This window comes from Rhinatrema bivittatum, chromosome 1 (assembly GCF_901001135.1).
Source record: "Rhinatrema bivittatum chromosome 1, aRhiBiv1.1, whole genome shotgun sequence".
NCBI lineage: Eukaryota > Metazoa > Chordata > Amphibia > Gymnophiona > Rhinatrematidae > Rhinatrema > Rhinatrema bivittatum.
Window position 1 is genome coordinate 88,129,429 of NC_042615.1, and position 15,530 is coordinate 88,144,958.

A 15,530-nucleotide genomic window follows, 5' to 3' on the forward strand; every position below is an offset into this window, starting at 1 on the left:
TGTGAGGAAAAAAAGGGAGAAAAAAAAAAAAAAAAGAGGACTTTGAAAGTTAACAAGAATTTAATACTTGCTTGATCCAGACCAAAAGTAAAGAAAATCTCCTCACGGAAACTAAGGGAAGAAGAAGAAGGGGAACCGTAGGTTCAGCTGCCTGCACCTGCTGGAGACAGACAAATACTGAAGGGGTGTAGGGTAGGTTCTGTCCTGATATAGGATACCCTCACAGTTTTGGTCTGTCTCTACCTGCTGGACAGGAGGCTCAACCCACGGTCTGGACTGATCCAGGTACATACAGGGAAAGAGAAATTTAGTCTTATCTGAATTTCCTTTCCTTGAATCCTGCTACACCAGTCCAGATGTGTAAGTTTTCTCCCCCTACCAGCAGATACATACAGAGAACACACTTTTTTATGGTTAAAACTGTTTATTAAAAAAAAGAATACGATAAAACATAAGCTTGACATACATTTGTTTCTGATGCACAACAAGCAAAGACATGAGACTAACATGAAAAATAACTTTTTGTACTACCCACTTTTATCTCCATCTCCACTTCTCTGACTACTTACCAAATAGTGAATTCTAGAGGAAGCCACAAATATTTTTAAAAGCATAAAGTTTTTATTTAACAAAAAATGTTTTACAAAAATATACCATCGCATACAAACAAAATCCAAGAGCATTAAACCTATATTTAAAAACACCCACATCCCCCTCCTGATCCAAAAACAGTAGCAGTTCTTTTAATACATTAAGTCCCCGAGGGACTCTTGGCAGTACTATGCCAGTGAAGCAGCATGTAATTCCATGCGTATCACCTTTTTCCTTAATTTACAATATCCATCCCAATTACCTCCCATGATATTTATTTATTTTTTAATTTTTATATACCTATGTTCCTTTGCGATTCAAATACAGAGAGCTTGAATATAATATTAGAGGCACACTGTTCTGAATAGCTAAACAATTGATCCAGGACATCGGGTTCAGCAATACCAAATTACAAATTTATAACCAATAATTGCTTTTTGCTTATACAGATAGATCTCACTAAATCCTTTGAAAAATGTATAACTAAAAGAACCACTACTATTTTCAAATCAGGAGCAGGATGTGGGTGTTTTTAAATATAGGTTTAATGCTCTTGGATTTGTGTGCATGCAATCTTATATTTTTGTTACTTTTTTTGTTAAATAAAATGTATATGCTTTTAAGAATATTTGCGCCATCCTCTAATATTCAGTGTTAATTACATTGATGCCAATGTTTTTGTATCCGACATAGTACCATGTACCAAATAGCACAGATGACAGGCCATAGTATACATCAGCCCAAAAAACATTTACAGGTACCCTCACAATAGCAGGAATGTAGAACCACGTCGTATAACATTACTGGTAGTTAGCAAGGTGCAGCTCCAGTAAAAAGCCAATTAGAAAGAATTAATTTGGCAACAGCAAACCTCAGCTTGTTTGGGTTGCTACAAACAAATGTTAGGTGGCATTCCTATGGGCTTCATTCCGTTCCAGATAGAAGAGCAAGGCTCTCTTGCAATCCAAACCGTGCAGCGCTTATTCACCTCCGTGTCTATATGGCCGAGAAAAAAATGTTGAAAGGACAATTGAGTGATTAAGATGGAAATCGACACCACCTTAGGCAATAACTTAGGATGGGTGCGCAAGATCACGCTATCATGGAAGAACATGGTATAAGGTGGAAAAGGCACTAGAGCCCGAAGCTCACTGACCCTTCATGCTAAAGTAACTGCCACCAAAAATAACCTTCCAGGTCAGTACTTCAGGTCACAGGAGTGCAGTGGCTGAAAGGGAGCTTTCATCAGCTGAGTTAACACCACATTGAGGTCCAAGACACAGCTGGAGACCTTAGGATAGATTTCAATTGAAGCAGGCCCCAGATAAAACATACAACTATAGGCTGTACAGAGATGGGCGTACCATATACACCATGGTGATATGCGTCAACTGTACTCAAATGAACTCTAACAGAGTTTGATTTCAAGCCAGCTTCCTATAAGAGTAGAAGGTAATCAAGCAGTTTTTGTGTGAGGCAGGAGAACGGATCTAGGGTCTTCTGCACACACCACATGGAAAACCTCCTTCACCACTTCAGTCCATAGGACTTTCTATGTGAAGGCTTTCTAGAAGCCACCAGGACCTGAGACATCCTCTGATGGATTGAGTAGTTGCAGGATTAACCTCTCAACATCCAGACTGTGAGAGATAGGGCCTGGAAATTGGAATGTCGCAACTTGCCTCGATCTTACATGATGAGATCTGGGGAAGTCCCCAGACTGATCGGTCTCCGGATGGACAACTCCCATAGGAGTGAAAACCAGACCTGTCTTGGCCAATAATGGGCTATGAGAATCATAGTCCCCTTGTTCTTGCGAAGCTTCAAGAGAGTCTTTGCCACTAATGGAATATGAGGATACGCGTACAGAAGACCTTTGCCCCAATGTCTGACAAGGGCATCCTGTACAGGAAGCAGAAATGGAGGTACCTTCCGGTTGGCAAGGGGACACGAAGAGATCCATGTCCGGGCTCCCCAGAGATAGAATATCAGATTCGCAACCCACAGGTCACGACTCGGTCTGTCTGCTACCACATTCTCTGTCCCGGCTGGGTATGTGGCTCTGAGCACCATCCTGTAGGACAGGGCCCATGACCAGATCTGGACTGCTTCCTGACATAGGAGGTACGATCCCATGCTTCCCTGCTTGGTGACATACCACATCGCCATCTGGTGTCTATTTGGATCAGGTCAACTTTGTTTCACAGCCACTCTCTGAAAGCCGATAGCACATACCTGATCGCCCAAAGCTCCAGGGAGTTGATTTGACAACAAATCAGGAGGAGTCCCTGGGTGCTGAGCCCATCTTCATGAGCTTCCCAGCCAGGGTGGACAAATCCGTGATTAGGACAATTTGGGTAGGAGACTTCAAAAAGAGATCCCTTGTTCCAGATTTGAAAGTATCTGCGACCAGGACAAAGAGTCCTGGAGAAGTAAGGTGACTCGGACGCAATCCTGGAGGTTCTACGTGGCATAGCACCACTGCAACCTTAAGGACCATCTGCGCATGTGTGATTGTGCCAAGGGAGTGACATGGATGGTTGCGACCATATGGCCCAACAGTCCCAACATGTGTCAGGCTGACACCTGCTGGCTCTTTTGAATCTCTGCCGCGATGGTTGTCAAAGTGATGGCCCTTTGACAAGGCAGGAAAGCCTTGGCCTGAGCCATATCTAGCAGGGCTCCTATAAAGTCAAATTGAGATGATGGGCTGAGATGGGACTTCGGGTAGCTGATGACAAACCCTAATGATTCCAACAACCAGATGGTCAAAAATGCATGAACCTGACAGCCCCTGCCTGAGATGTGCTCTTGACCAGCCAATTGTCCAGATAAGGAAACACACGCACCCCCACCATCGGAGGTATGCCACCACAGCCAGGCATTTTGTTGAAGACTTGTGAGACGGATGCTAGCCCGAATGGTAACACCTGATACTGGAAGTGCTGTTTTCCCCTAGAACCTGAGATACTTTCAGTGACTAGGGAAGATCTTGATGTGAGTGTACACGTCCTTCAGATCGAGGGAGCATAGCCAGTCCCCTTTTTGCAAAAGGGGAATCAAGATGCCCAAGGAAACTATCTTGAACTTTTCTTTTTAGACTAATCTTTTCAAGGCACTTAGGTCTCCGAAGGGACGAAGTCCTCCCTGATTCCAAAGAAAACAAAAGTACCTGGAGTAAAATACCTGCCCTTTGCCTTCGTGGAACAGACTCAACCTCTCTGGCAGTTAAGAGGGATGAGAGCTCCATTAGAAATACCTCCTGATGCACTACCGGACCCCAAAAAAGGCTTGGAGGACAATCTGGTGGGATACCTAAGAGGTTAAATCTGTACCCTTGGTAGACGATGGAAAAATTCCACTGGTTCGAAGTTATACTAGGCCACTGGTTCGCAAACCACAGCCTACCCCCGACCGGCGGATCCATCATCCTAGGTACAGGCAACTGGACTATGCTCCCTACGATCCAGTCAAAACCCCATCCCTGGAGTTGACTGGGGCTTGGGGGCTCTCTGCTGTCTGGGATGGCCGTGGGAGCCCTGATGCTGTTGACGGGAGCAATGAGACGGAGGATAATACTTCCTCTGGCGAAAGAAAGACTTCCTCTGCCCTGATCTCGCCGACCTCCTAGACAAGGACAGGTCCAGAGTGCTAGCAGAGAGTTTCATGGTGGTCCCGGAACTGGGCCACCGTGTCCCTCACCCTATCTCTGAAGGGTTTCTCCCCAGTACACGGCACATCAGCGAATTGATCCTATACCACCGGACAGAAATCAAAGGCCTGCAGCCCTGTCATTCTGTGAGTGCCAATTCCCACTGCAGAGACCCTTGTTGCAGTCTCAAAAACATTGTACAGACCTCTTGTTTTCTGCAAGTCAGGCCCTTATGTACCAGCAACACAAGGGTGTCTTCCTACTGCTGAGGCAGCTGCTTGGCCACCTCCTGCATCTGCTTCCAGATGTCCCATGAGTCCTAACTCATGTAGAGCTGATAGGAAGCTATGTGGGCAATAAGCATGGCTCCCCGAAACACATTTCTCCCAAGAGCGTCCATCGTTCTGTGATCCTTCCCTGGGAGGCCCCGAGGAATTGGTCAGAGAACGCTTGGCTCTCTTGAAAGTGGATTCGACCACCAATGACAGGTGGGGCAACTGTCGCTTAATGAATCCGACATCTGGACAAGGTAAATCCAGTCAGCCTTCTTGTTGATGGGAGGCACTGTAAGCCAGAGTTCCCATATTCTCAGCAGCAACTCCTTAAGGATACCATGTATCAGATCAGCCACGATCTCCTTAGGAGGCTCCACAAACTGGAGGATCTCAAGCATTTTATTTTATTTAGGTATTTTATATACAGTCGTTCCATGATCACAACAGTTTACATAAGTAACATTCACAACTATTAATCAACAAATCTTGACGATTTACATAGGTAGTATTCATAAGCAGAGATTAAAATATCTCAAATTAAATTAGATGTTCCGATACATATTAGATTGCTTACTAAAGATCTATAACTTAAGGCTAATACAGAAAAATAATAAAAGTCAAATAACAGTCTGTATATTGTTTTAAGATTATGTTCTCCCATTATGTTTTACTCCTCATGCTTCATTTAATATTTTTTGTCTGTCTATCTTGTTATTGTAGTTCTTTACAGGTTATTATGTTAGGTTAAATGCATTTTTGAATAGCCATGTTTTCAGCTCTCATGTAAATCTCTTTTTATCAGGTATCACACACATTTCAGGTAGAGAGTTCCAAAGCTTTGGACCTCCTATTGAAAGCACACGACCTCTTACTTGAGTCAGATGTGTACTCCGTATAATGGGAACATTCAATAGTCTAGAATGAATGATTTTAAATATTAACGTTAATACTTTGTAACAGATTTGGGATTGTACAAGCAAGCCAGTGCAGCGAGATCAGTGTCTGTGTGATGTGATCAAATTTCCTGGTCCCTAATAAATGTCTAGCTGAGGTATTTTGTAATAGTTGTAATGGTTCCAAGAGACATGCAGAAGACAGAGTAATAGAGTTACAGTAATCTATATTTGAGAAAATAAGAATTTGCAATACAGTATGGAAGTCTTTGAAAGTTAATAAAGGTTTCAACTGATTAAGTATACATAACTTGGCGTAAACTGTATTTATTATTTTATTGGTATGCTTTTTCATTATCAGGTTTTCATCCATCTGGATACCTAAATACCGTACTTGGTTTCTGGGAGTAATTTGCAAAGTACCCAAGTCTAGAACTGGAGGTTTAACTATAGAATGATTTCTACTTAACCAAATGACTTCAGTCTTTCTAGTGTTAAATGTTAGTTTAAGATGAGATAGTTCTTGTTGTATTGCTTTCATATAGGTCGATAGTTTCAATACTGTATTTTCCAATGATTTAGAGAATGATATGTAAAATTGTAAGTCATCAGCATACAAGAAGAAAAATCCTAAAATCTGCCAGTAATTTGTACAGTGGGAGCATATAAATATTGAATAGTGTTGCCAAGAGGGCTGAACCTTGAGGGACACATGGTACAATATGGAAAATATCAGATATGTGATTGCCCAGTTTGATTTAAAATAACCTATTAGACAGAAAGGAAAAGAACCATCTGAGAACACTACCTTCGATTCCAATGCTGCTCAGCTGATGGCTTAACAGGGTATAGTCCACAGTGTCAAAGGCTGCTGTTAAATCAATTAGCACAAGAAAATAAGATTCATCAGAATCAAATCCTAGTTAAACAGAGTCCATTAAGGAAAGGTGTAAAGTCTCACTTGAACGATGTTTCCTAAAACCAAATTGGGAAAATGTATCTTAGTCTTCCAAATGATTCACAAGTTGAGATAATACAGCTTTTTCCAGTACTTTTGAGAGAAAAGACAAGTTGGATATGGGCCTATAGTTTGTCCTAGTCGTTGATTTTACCAGTTTTATTTTTCAGAATCAGCTTTATCACAGCTTGCTTTAGCCCAGATGGTACAATTCCTTCTGAGAGAGAAAGATTAATTAAGGTTGTGATTGTCGGAGTGATAACACTGTACTTGTTTCAAAGAACAGGCTGGAAGTGGATCACATGGGTAAACAGCAGGGTTAATTTTGGCAATAATTTGGCTAATTTCAAGATTAGTTACTCTGTAAAATGTAGTCCATTTATCCAGGGCATGTGAATCTTCATAGGCTCTTGTGTACGATTAAACAGGGAAATGAGTTTTCAACCTATTAATTTTATCTAAAAAAGATGCAGCATGCTCATTGCAAGCAGCCATTGAGAAGTTATAATTTTTCAGAAGGAAGATAAAGGGTCCTTAATTGTTTAACGACATTAAAAAGTAATTTAGAATTGTATATTACTCCATGAATCTGTTTAGCATAATAATCCTTTTTTGCTTTATTTGTTAATTCATGGTTATTTTGTTAGAAGAGATCTAAATTTTCCTAGGGATTCAGAAGACTTACATTTCTACCATTGTTTTTCTAATTTCCTGAGGGTCTGTTTGGTGTGTCTTAAATTATCATTGTACCATGGCTTATTATGTTTGAAAGTATTCTTTTCTTTATTAAAAGTTTTTGTCTGGACTGGACTGATGTTTTCAGCTATGTCACTGACAATCTGATCCCAGGAATCAAATGCCGAAGAGGCATTAACTTGATTTAATACGGGGAGCTTATTTTCCATTGATTCTGAATTTACCTCCATATCAATCTTTTTTCTGAAGGTAAAAGTATGATTTTTATCTATAATTTTATGAGGGGAGTTGAGGAAGGTTATTTCCACATTTATTAATTGGTGGTCAGAACAAGGCAATATAGTGTGAAAAGTATTGATTAGACAGTTATTTGTTTTGGCAAATATTAGAACTAAATATGTCATGCCCTGGTCTGACCACCAGACAGGGGGGCTGCAGGCCTCAGCATCTCAGTCGGCCTGGGCAGAGCTTCCTCCTCCTAGGAACAGATGACCACCATATAGGTAGGGGGAGGCTGCAGTGCCCCTACAGGCTTCGATGCCAGCCCGGGAACAGACGCCTGCTGGGTCGGTAACACATCGATAAACTCATCGAGTTTCTCCAATAGCTGTTCTATAGAATGGACAGTATCTGTTCTGTCAGTGCCATAAGACTGATGCCCCTCATCACTCACTTGACCACCAGTTGTACTCATCGCTCAAGCTCCTCTTCGAACATTGCTGATTCCAACACAGACTGCGAGGAAGGAGGGGTGGCCAAATCATCTTTGGACCAGAGAGGCAGATCGGTGACTGGCATCAGGATTGGTGGAGACAGTCACGGATGCCTGGCACTGATAGAGGACTGGCGCTCCTTGCTGCAGGTTCACTTCGTGGGGCATTACAACATGAGCTGGTGCATCCCCTGCCTGGCACTGTGCATTGACGGGGACTGATGCCGATGACAAGGAACCCAACATCCTCGGCCTGAAGGAGTCCAACAGGGGTTAATCTCTGGAACCCCTATCTGCAAATGGCACTGACAGAACTGATGGTCCTGCCGATGTCGATGGCTCGGTGTGGCTCAGAGGTCCTTCGATGCTGATGGTTCAGTCTTCTCTGACTCGAAAAGTTGTTTCATCTTGTCGAGCCAAAGATAACATCCCTTCGGAGTGATCTGTGCATATTTGTGGCAATCCCAGATGTCATGCAATGTCTCCATGCAGAGGACACATACCTCATGGGGGTCCATGATGGACATGGTCCTCGGGCACCGGGGGCGTTGGTAGAAACCAGACGCGGCTATGACAGGGCAAAATAAAAGGGAAGCAATATCAAAATCAATGGCGCTGGGTGGTGATGGCCAGTGGGCACCGAAGCACTGTCGCAACGGGGGAATCAACCGCAAAAGAAACTAACTGATAAACGACTAAAACCTTGACTAAGAGCATTCCAGGAATGGACCGAGGGGGCCCCAGAGTCAAATGCAGGCAAAAAAAAAAAAAGAAATCACAAAAAAAGCGAAAAAAGAGAAGTTTTCCAAAACAGGCCAAAATGAGCTCACCAACCGCAATGTTACAGTTCTGCAGAAAAAGAGACTGAAGAGGGACCCCATGTGGATGTGTGGTATAGGGCATTCTGGGAATGCCCAGTGTGGCAAATGAAAGTTCTAGAAACTATGATAAGTTTTCCGTATCTGAGCTCCATCTGATGTCATCCATGTGTGAGGACTACCATCCCGCTTGTCCTCGGAGAAAGACATCTCCTCCATCTCCATCTGCTCATAGGGAGTGTCAAGCTACACGTCTGGACTGATATAGCAGAATAAGGAATGGAGACAAAAGCACAATTTGATTCTCCCTTTTAACTACAGGTCCTATCTGATTTAATTTGGATACAGTTTTGCCTCTTTTCTCCCCTTTGAAGACTATTCCATGAATCTACAACCCTTTCTGTAAAGAAAAGCTTTCTTGCATTACCTCTCCAGTCTATCTCCTATCATAACTCCTTGTTCTAAAACTTGTCTTCTATCTAAAAAAGCTTTTCAAATACCTGAATCTCCCTCATAGCTCTTTTATCTTCCTCTTATTCAGAGGAATACATTCGGAAATCCTTCACTTTCAATTCATAGGGCTTGAGGGGCAGACTAAGTCATTCTGGTAGCCTTCCTATGAGTGGTCTGAAGATGCAGCCTTCAGAAGCAGGCAACATGCTACAAGAGATTTTACCACTAATTTGAACAAAAAATATTTTCATCTCCTTTTTTGTCTCTCTTCCAATGTATGTTAGCAATCCAGTAGCTTTTATTACTGTCCTATTATAAAGTTGAGATCTGATGTGATTATCCTCAAGATTCGGCTGTCTAATGCACGTCAGTACCTCACCCCCATCACAGGAACATAATAGATATCATCAAATAAGCACTATTTGGTCCATCCAGTTACCTAGGCCTACCACTGGCTCTAGTTAGGGATATTTCTAAGCTAGGGAATATAGCCAAGTCAGCCTGCTACTCATGTTTTCTGACCTACCAATTCCCCTCAATTATGTCTAAAAGTATGCAAAGGGTCCTAATGCTGTTTCCTGCTAATTACCTTATCAAATCTCCATGTAAAGATCCCTTGGGTTTCTATGCTCCAAATGACCATTAAATCTGAGGTATCAAACTCTTGACCACTCAGGCTTTTCTTTGAGAGCAATTCATTTTTTTCACTTTCTCAATGTATCAATTTTAATATCACTTCTGAAAAGTATACCTTTACCATTAGATGATCTATAATACTGCTTATGAAAATATTAACTAGAACTGGTCTCAGTAGTAAACCCCATGACACATTTCTGTTCACCCTCTCATTAGTGAACTTTGTTTAAGAGCATCCTTTATTGCCCATCACTTGGGTATAAGTCTATCCCTATGGCTCTACAGCAGAGTTCTGCACTACCATTTTCGAAACAGAGATATGGGTCTGCAATCTGTTGATCTGGCAGAATTTGAGCGCATCATGGAAAGTCAGTTTCAGGCTTTGAAGGGAAAAAAAGTATGGCTGCATTATGCAGGAACAATACTATGAAAGGTTTAGGCTTTCTTCACAGTCTTTGGCCAGGAAGGGGGAAAATGTCTTTCCGAATGGTACAATTAAAGCATCGTATCCTGATTAAAAGTGAAAAGAGGCAAAGTTCATGTAGTAGGAAACTATATAGCAAAAATCCCTGATCCATAAAATATCAGCAGTTTGCACTGAGCCCCAGAGTCCTTTCAATTGATACCAAAAATAACTGATAATGCCTCTTACCCTCTCTTTCTCCAGCCGCCTCATTTGTTCAGCTTTTAGCAAATCAATCTGAAACAAAATTTAATTATTTACATTTTATGCAGAACATTCCTATCAGATTACATAATACAGATTTGTATTGTACAGGTAAAAGGTGGAGGACTATCTTTAAAGAAATGAGAGACGGGAGACATCTCATAACATTTTTGGGGTTAGAAAAGTGGGGTTGAGAACAGTTTTTTAGTTTCTATTGGCCTGCTACTGCCTTACTGCACGTGCTCTCTTGAGTATTACATCCCCAACTCCACTTGCCTTGTAGGGTTCTCATGACCCTGCAACTATCAACTGGAAGCAGGAAGTCAAATCAACTGACGCTGACTGGCATGGGGAATTGGGGGGGGGGGGGGAAGAGTATTGGTTGTTCCTTTCTGAGAACTTTGTGCATAATCTATGGCTAGTTTGTCATCACATATTTTTGACAACCGAGTAAGACAGTTCCAATATTGCTTGAAAGCCATCAGGAACCCTCCTCCAGCTTGGAGTTATGAGCATGGTCACAGCACTGCTCCCCAAAAGGACAGACCCTAAACAGATACCAGGATACCATTTCCAGCATGGCCCTAAAACTAAAAATGAATAGGAGATGCTCCTTCCTCCAGAACCATATGGAGCACTGCTCCTTGCCATGTATAACCTGACAAGCAGGCAACAAGTCCAACACACATCTTCAATCTTGATAGTGCACTGCGCTGACACAGAACTGACCCAAAACTCCTGATTATTTTTCTTTAAAAAAACAAACAAAAAAAAAACAACCCCACAACATGCCACAGAGAGAACAGAAAGGGGGAGGGAAAGGTTTTAAATACCTGTTCTTTTTGCTTTTTTTCCTTCTCAAGCATTTCTAGTCTCTTCTTTTTTGCAGCATCCTGAAAAAGAAAGAAAGCATTCAAAAGCTCATGATCCAAGATTTCTACCTGTTCCTATGAAGAAGGTTAGTACTCCAGTGGAAGACATGCCCAGGGAAGAAGAAAAAATAAAGTTAGAGGTTTTCAGTGGAAAGAAATAAGGAGAAAACTTGTTTTCGTTTTTTGGCTGAACTTAAGCAGACAGGGGAGTTTATACCTCAACCATTTTCCTCCTTTCTTCTACAGGATTCACTTTCTTCACTGGCAGCAGTTGGGCCTGGACAAAAGTGAAACTTCAAATTAGATATGAACATACAGCACATTCCCATTTCCAAATCAGCTGTATAACTCGTACCTTGGTGAGAGAGGGGGTATTGTTTGAGGACATGACAAATGATTGAAGAATAAAAATTATGAAAGTTTCATCTAGCTCAGTGGTTCTCAACTCTGACCTGGAGACACCACTACCAATGTGGCTTGCAGAATATCAGTAATGAAAAATATATTTTCATACACCTCAAACCCAGTATATTCAAGAACATAAGATATGGAATAAACCCACAACGAGGTGTGGAACGATGAGCAAACACACTAATATAAACACAATCCAACAGATGTGTTGCAAAATCAATTGCAAAGGTCCATGTTAAACAAACCAGAAAAAAACAATTTAAACAGGTTAAGTTCAATAATTCCAAAATGCCAAATCTTTACTGAAATGTCAGTCCCCCAACATGGACCGTGTTTCGCAAGGGCTGCATATCGGGAGAGACCATTCCATGTGCCTAGCCTGCCTCCTACCCCAGGCACAGAGCTAACTATGCCAGCCTCAAAGGGGGAATTGGACAAAATGGTCCAAGAGGCAGTGCTAAAAGCCCTTCGGGGCATCCACTCGCCACAGGTGTAGTTATTGGCCGCGTTAGGAGCCGCGCTAACATTGCGGCTGTTTCGAAGCGCACGATAAATCCTCCCTACTTTACATTTGCCCCATCCCAACTCCACCCCCTGAGTACGAAATTAAAAATTTGCATTCGCAAATCACGTTAACTGCTGTTAGCGTGGTTTGCGGAATTATCGTGCACGGTAAGTCCTTGGAAAATGAGGCCCTATGTTACCAAACCTTATGGCACCAATGTAAACTGACAGATTTTAGTATCATTACTTTTATGTGCCTTACTGTAAACCGTTGTGACGGTACCCACGTTAATGACTGTATAGAAAAGATTTAACTAACTAACTAACTAAATAAATAAAGCTTGGACACAAAGCCTTCAGTCTCCTTGGACAAATGTAATGATTGTTTGAGATCATCAATTGGCTTCATGCATCTTAGCTAAAAATGAATCCAAAAAAATCAGAAGCAATATGGATGGTAGAGACATTGACCTTCAGAGTTTTCCTTCCCCTCTGATGGCTCACTCCAAGATGTTACCATTCTTGAAATGAGGCTTAATTCTGCTCTTAGATTCTGATTCCTTTCTTGTGCAATGGTGGTGTTATTTATTTATTTAATTGTTTTCTATACCGACGTTCAAGACATGTCATATCACATCGGCTCACATCAAACAAGGGTAAATTAACATTAACTTAATCGTAGCTTTGAGGCTACTGAGAGTTAAGAGAAGAAGTGAGTTACAATGAACGAGGGTTACTGGAACTTGGAGGGTGGAAGAGAGTAAGGAGAGAAGGAACAACAGAGTAGTAGTATATATGAAAGATGTTTGGTATAACAACGATATAGACTTATAAAATATATACAATAAAAATACTGAATGAAGCATCACAGATTATAAGGTTAAGGATAGGCTTGTTTGAACAGCCATGTCTTGAGTTTTTTCTTAAAGGTCAGCGGGCAGTGTTCCTGCCGTAGGTCTGGTGGCATGGCGTTCCATAGAGATGGCCCAGCTGCGGAGAAGGCATGTTCCCTAGTGGAGGTGTGAAGGGTGGATTTGGAGGGGGGAGCATGTAGGGTTCCTTTGTAGGCCGCTCTAACCGGTCTTTTTGAAGTATGGAGACGTAGCGGGATTTTTAGCTCGAGAGAGTGTTGATTGTGGATGGTCTTGTGAATAATAGTGAGTGACTTATGAAGGATTCTAAAGCTTATAGGGAGCCAATGGAGATTCCTGAGGATGGGCGTGATGTGATCTCCTCGGCTGGAGTTGGTTATGATTCTGGAGGTGGCATTCTGGAGCATCTGCAGGGGTTTTGTCGTAGTTGTAGGGAGGCCAAGGAGGGAGTTGCAGTAGTCTATTTTAGAGAAAAGGGTAGCTTGGAGGACCGTCTGAAAGTCATAGAAGTGGAGGAGGGGTCTAAGTCTTTTCAGAATTTGAAGTTTGTAGAAGCAGTCTTTAGTTGTGTTGTTAAATTTTTTTAAGTTCAGTCGGTTGTCCAGTATAACGCCGAGGTCTCTCGCTTGGGCAGCTGTGGTAATTGAGGGGCCAGGGAGGGAAAGATTATTGTGATCTGGGGAAATGAGGAGGAGTTCAGTCTTGGCTGTGTTGAGGACAAGGTTGAGACTGGTGAGGAGGAGGTTGATGGAGTGAAGGCAGCTGTCCCAGAACTTGAGGATTTTGGGGAGGGATTCGGTTATGGGGACCAGTATCTGTACATCATCGGCGTATAGGAAGTGAGTTAGATTTAGTTTTGCGAGGAACTGGCAGAAGGGTAGGAGATAGACATTAAAGAGGGTAGGGGAGAGGGAAGAGCCTTGGGGTACTCCAAGGGTTGAGCTGATGGGAGGGGATTCTTTGTTGCTTATTGTGACCTTATAATATCTGTTGCTGAGGAAAGACTCAAACCATCTGAGAACTGTTCCTGAGATACCTATGTCTGAGAGGCGGTTTAGAAGGATGGAGTGATTCACTGTGTCAAACGCGGCGGAGATGTCAAGCAATGCCAGTACATAGGATTGTCCTTTGTCTAATCCCATGAGGAGGTTATCCGTGAGGGAAATTAGAAGGGATTCTATGATTAGGAATTTGGGGAAACCAAACTGAGCGGGGTAGAGAATTTTGTGTTTGTCTAGATAGTCGGAGAGTTGGGTGTTAACTATTCTCTCCATGAGTTTGGCGATAAATGGCAGGTTGGAGATGGGACGGAAGTTAGAGGGATCTCCTGGATCGAGGTTAGGTTTCTTCAGTAGAGGTTTAAGGGTGGCGAGTTTCAGTGCGTCAGGGACTATTCCTTGAGACAGGGAGCAGTTTATAATTTCAGCCAAGGGCTTGGAAATGGTGTTTGGAATGGAGAGCAGTAGTTTTGTCGGGATGGGGTCGGAGGGATGGGAGGAGGGTTTCATGTTTTTGCGGATGGATTCAATTTCGAGGGATGAAGTGAGTTTGAAGGAATCGAAGTTGGATCTCGGGTTGATGGTGGTGGTGTAAGGGGGTGGGGATGAGGAATTAGTGGAAATGAGGAGGGCTAAGAGGTTGGTGATTTTTTTCTGGAAGAAGGTTGCGAGTTCGTTGGCCTTTGCTTGGGCTTTGTTGTCGGGGATGGCTGGGGGGGGGAGGATTTAGTAAGTTCTGAGACATTTATTTATTTATTTTTCACTTTTATATACCGATATTCATGTAACAAGTTACAAATCACTTCGGTTTACATTATAACGATAACCATAGCATAAAATGCATTACATTAAACAAGGATGAACAAACATATGAGAACAGGGCCTTCGTGTCAAAGTGGAAGTTGTGGATTTTGCAGGCGTAGAAATCTCTTTTTGCTCGGAGAATATTAGTCCTACAGCTGGTCTGACCATTCGATAATCACAGGTGGGGGGAGTAGTGCATGTGTGAGACAGGAGTTAATGAAGATAAGATCTAAGGTATGGCCTGCTTTAAGGGTAGGGCTGTTAATGATTTGCTTAAATCCCATGGTTTTGAAGGAAGCTAGTATGGCTTCGCAGTTGGGTTTAGCGGAGACATGTCGACACGGAGGTTGAAGTCCCCCATGATGATGGCTGGGGAGTCAGTGTTGATGTATTTGGCATGAGTTCTATGAGGGGGGAGGCATCAGTGTCTAGTAGCCCTGGGGGGGCGTAGATTAGACAGATTTGTAATTGATTGGATTTGAAGAGGCCAATTTCGAGTTTAGAGGCAGTCTGAGGAATTAGTCTTAGATTGGTCGGCCCCTGTGACACAGTAAGGGCAAAGGCTATTGGCGCCATTTTGAATACTGGCAACCGACAGCCCGAGTGCAGGAGATCGCTCCCGCACCCCCGCTGGACCACCAGGGATGTTTGGAAAGTCTTGCGGGGGTCAGGAGGGTGGGGGGGTTGTAGTTAATTAACTTTAAAGGATTGGGATGGT

The 15,530-nt window shown here is 42.5% G+C and overlaps 1 protein-coding gene across 1 annotated transcript in view; it reads right to left on the reverse strand.

The window, feature by feature from the left end:
• NEK1 (NIMA related kinase 1) overlaps positions 1–15,530 on the reverse strand; it is a 328,757-nt gene that overhangs the window by 222,647 nt on the left and 90,580 nt on the right. The window contains 3 exon segments of the mRNA XM_029573804.1: positions 10,337–10,384; positions 11,185–11,244; positions 11,441–11,500. Of these exon segments, the coding sequence (XP_029429664.1) occupies positions 10,337–10,384; positions 11,185–11,244; positions 11,441–11,500 (168 nt within the window).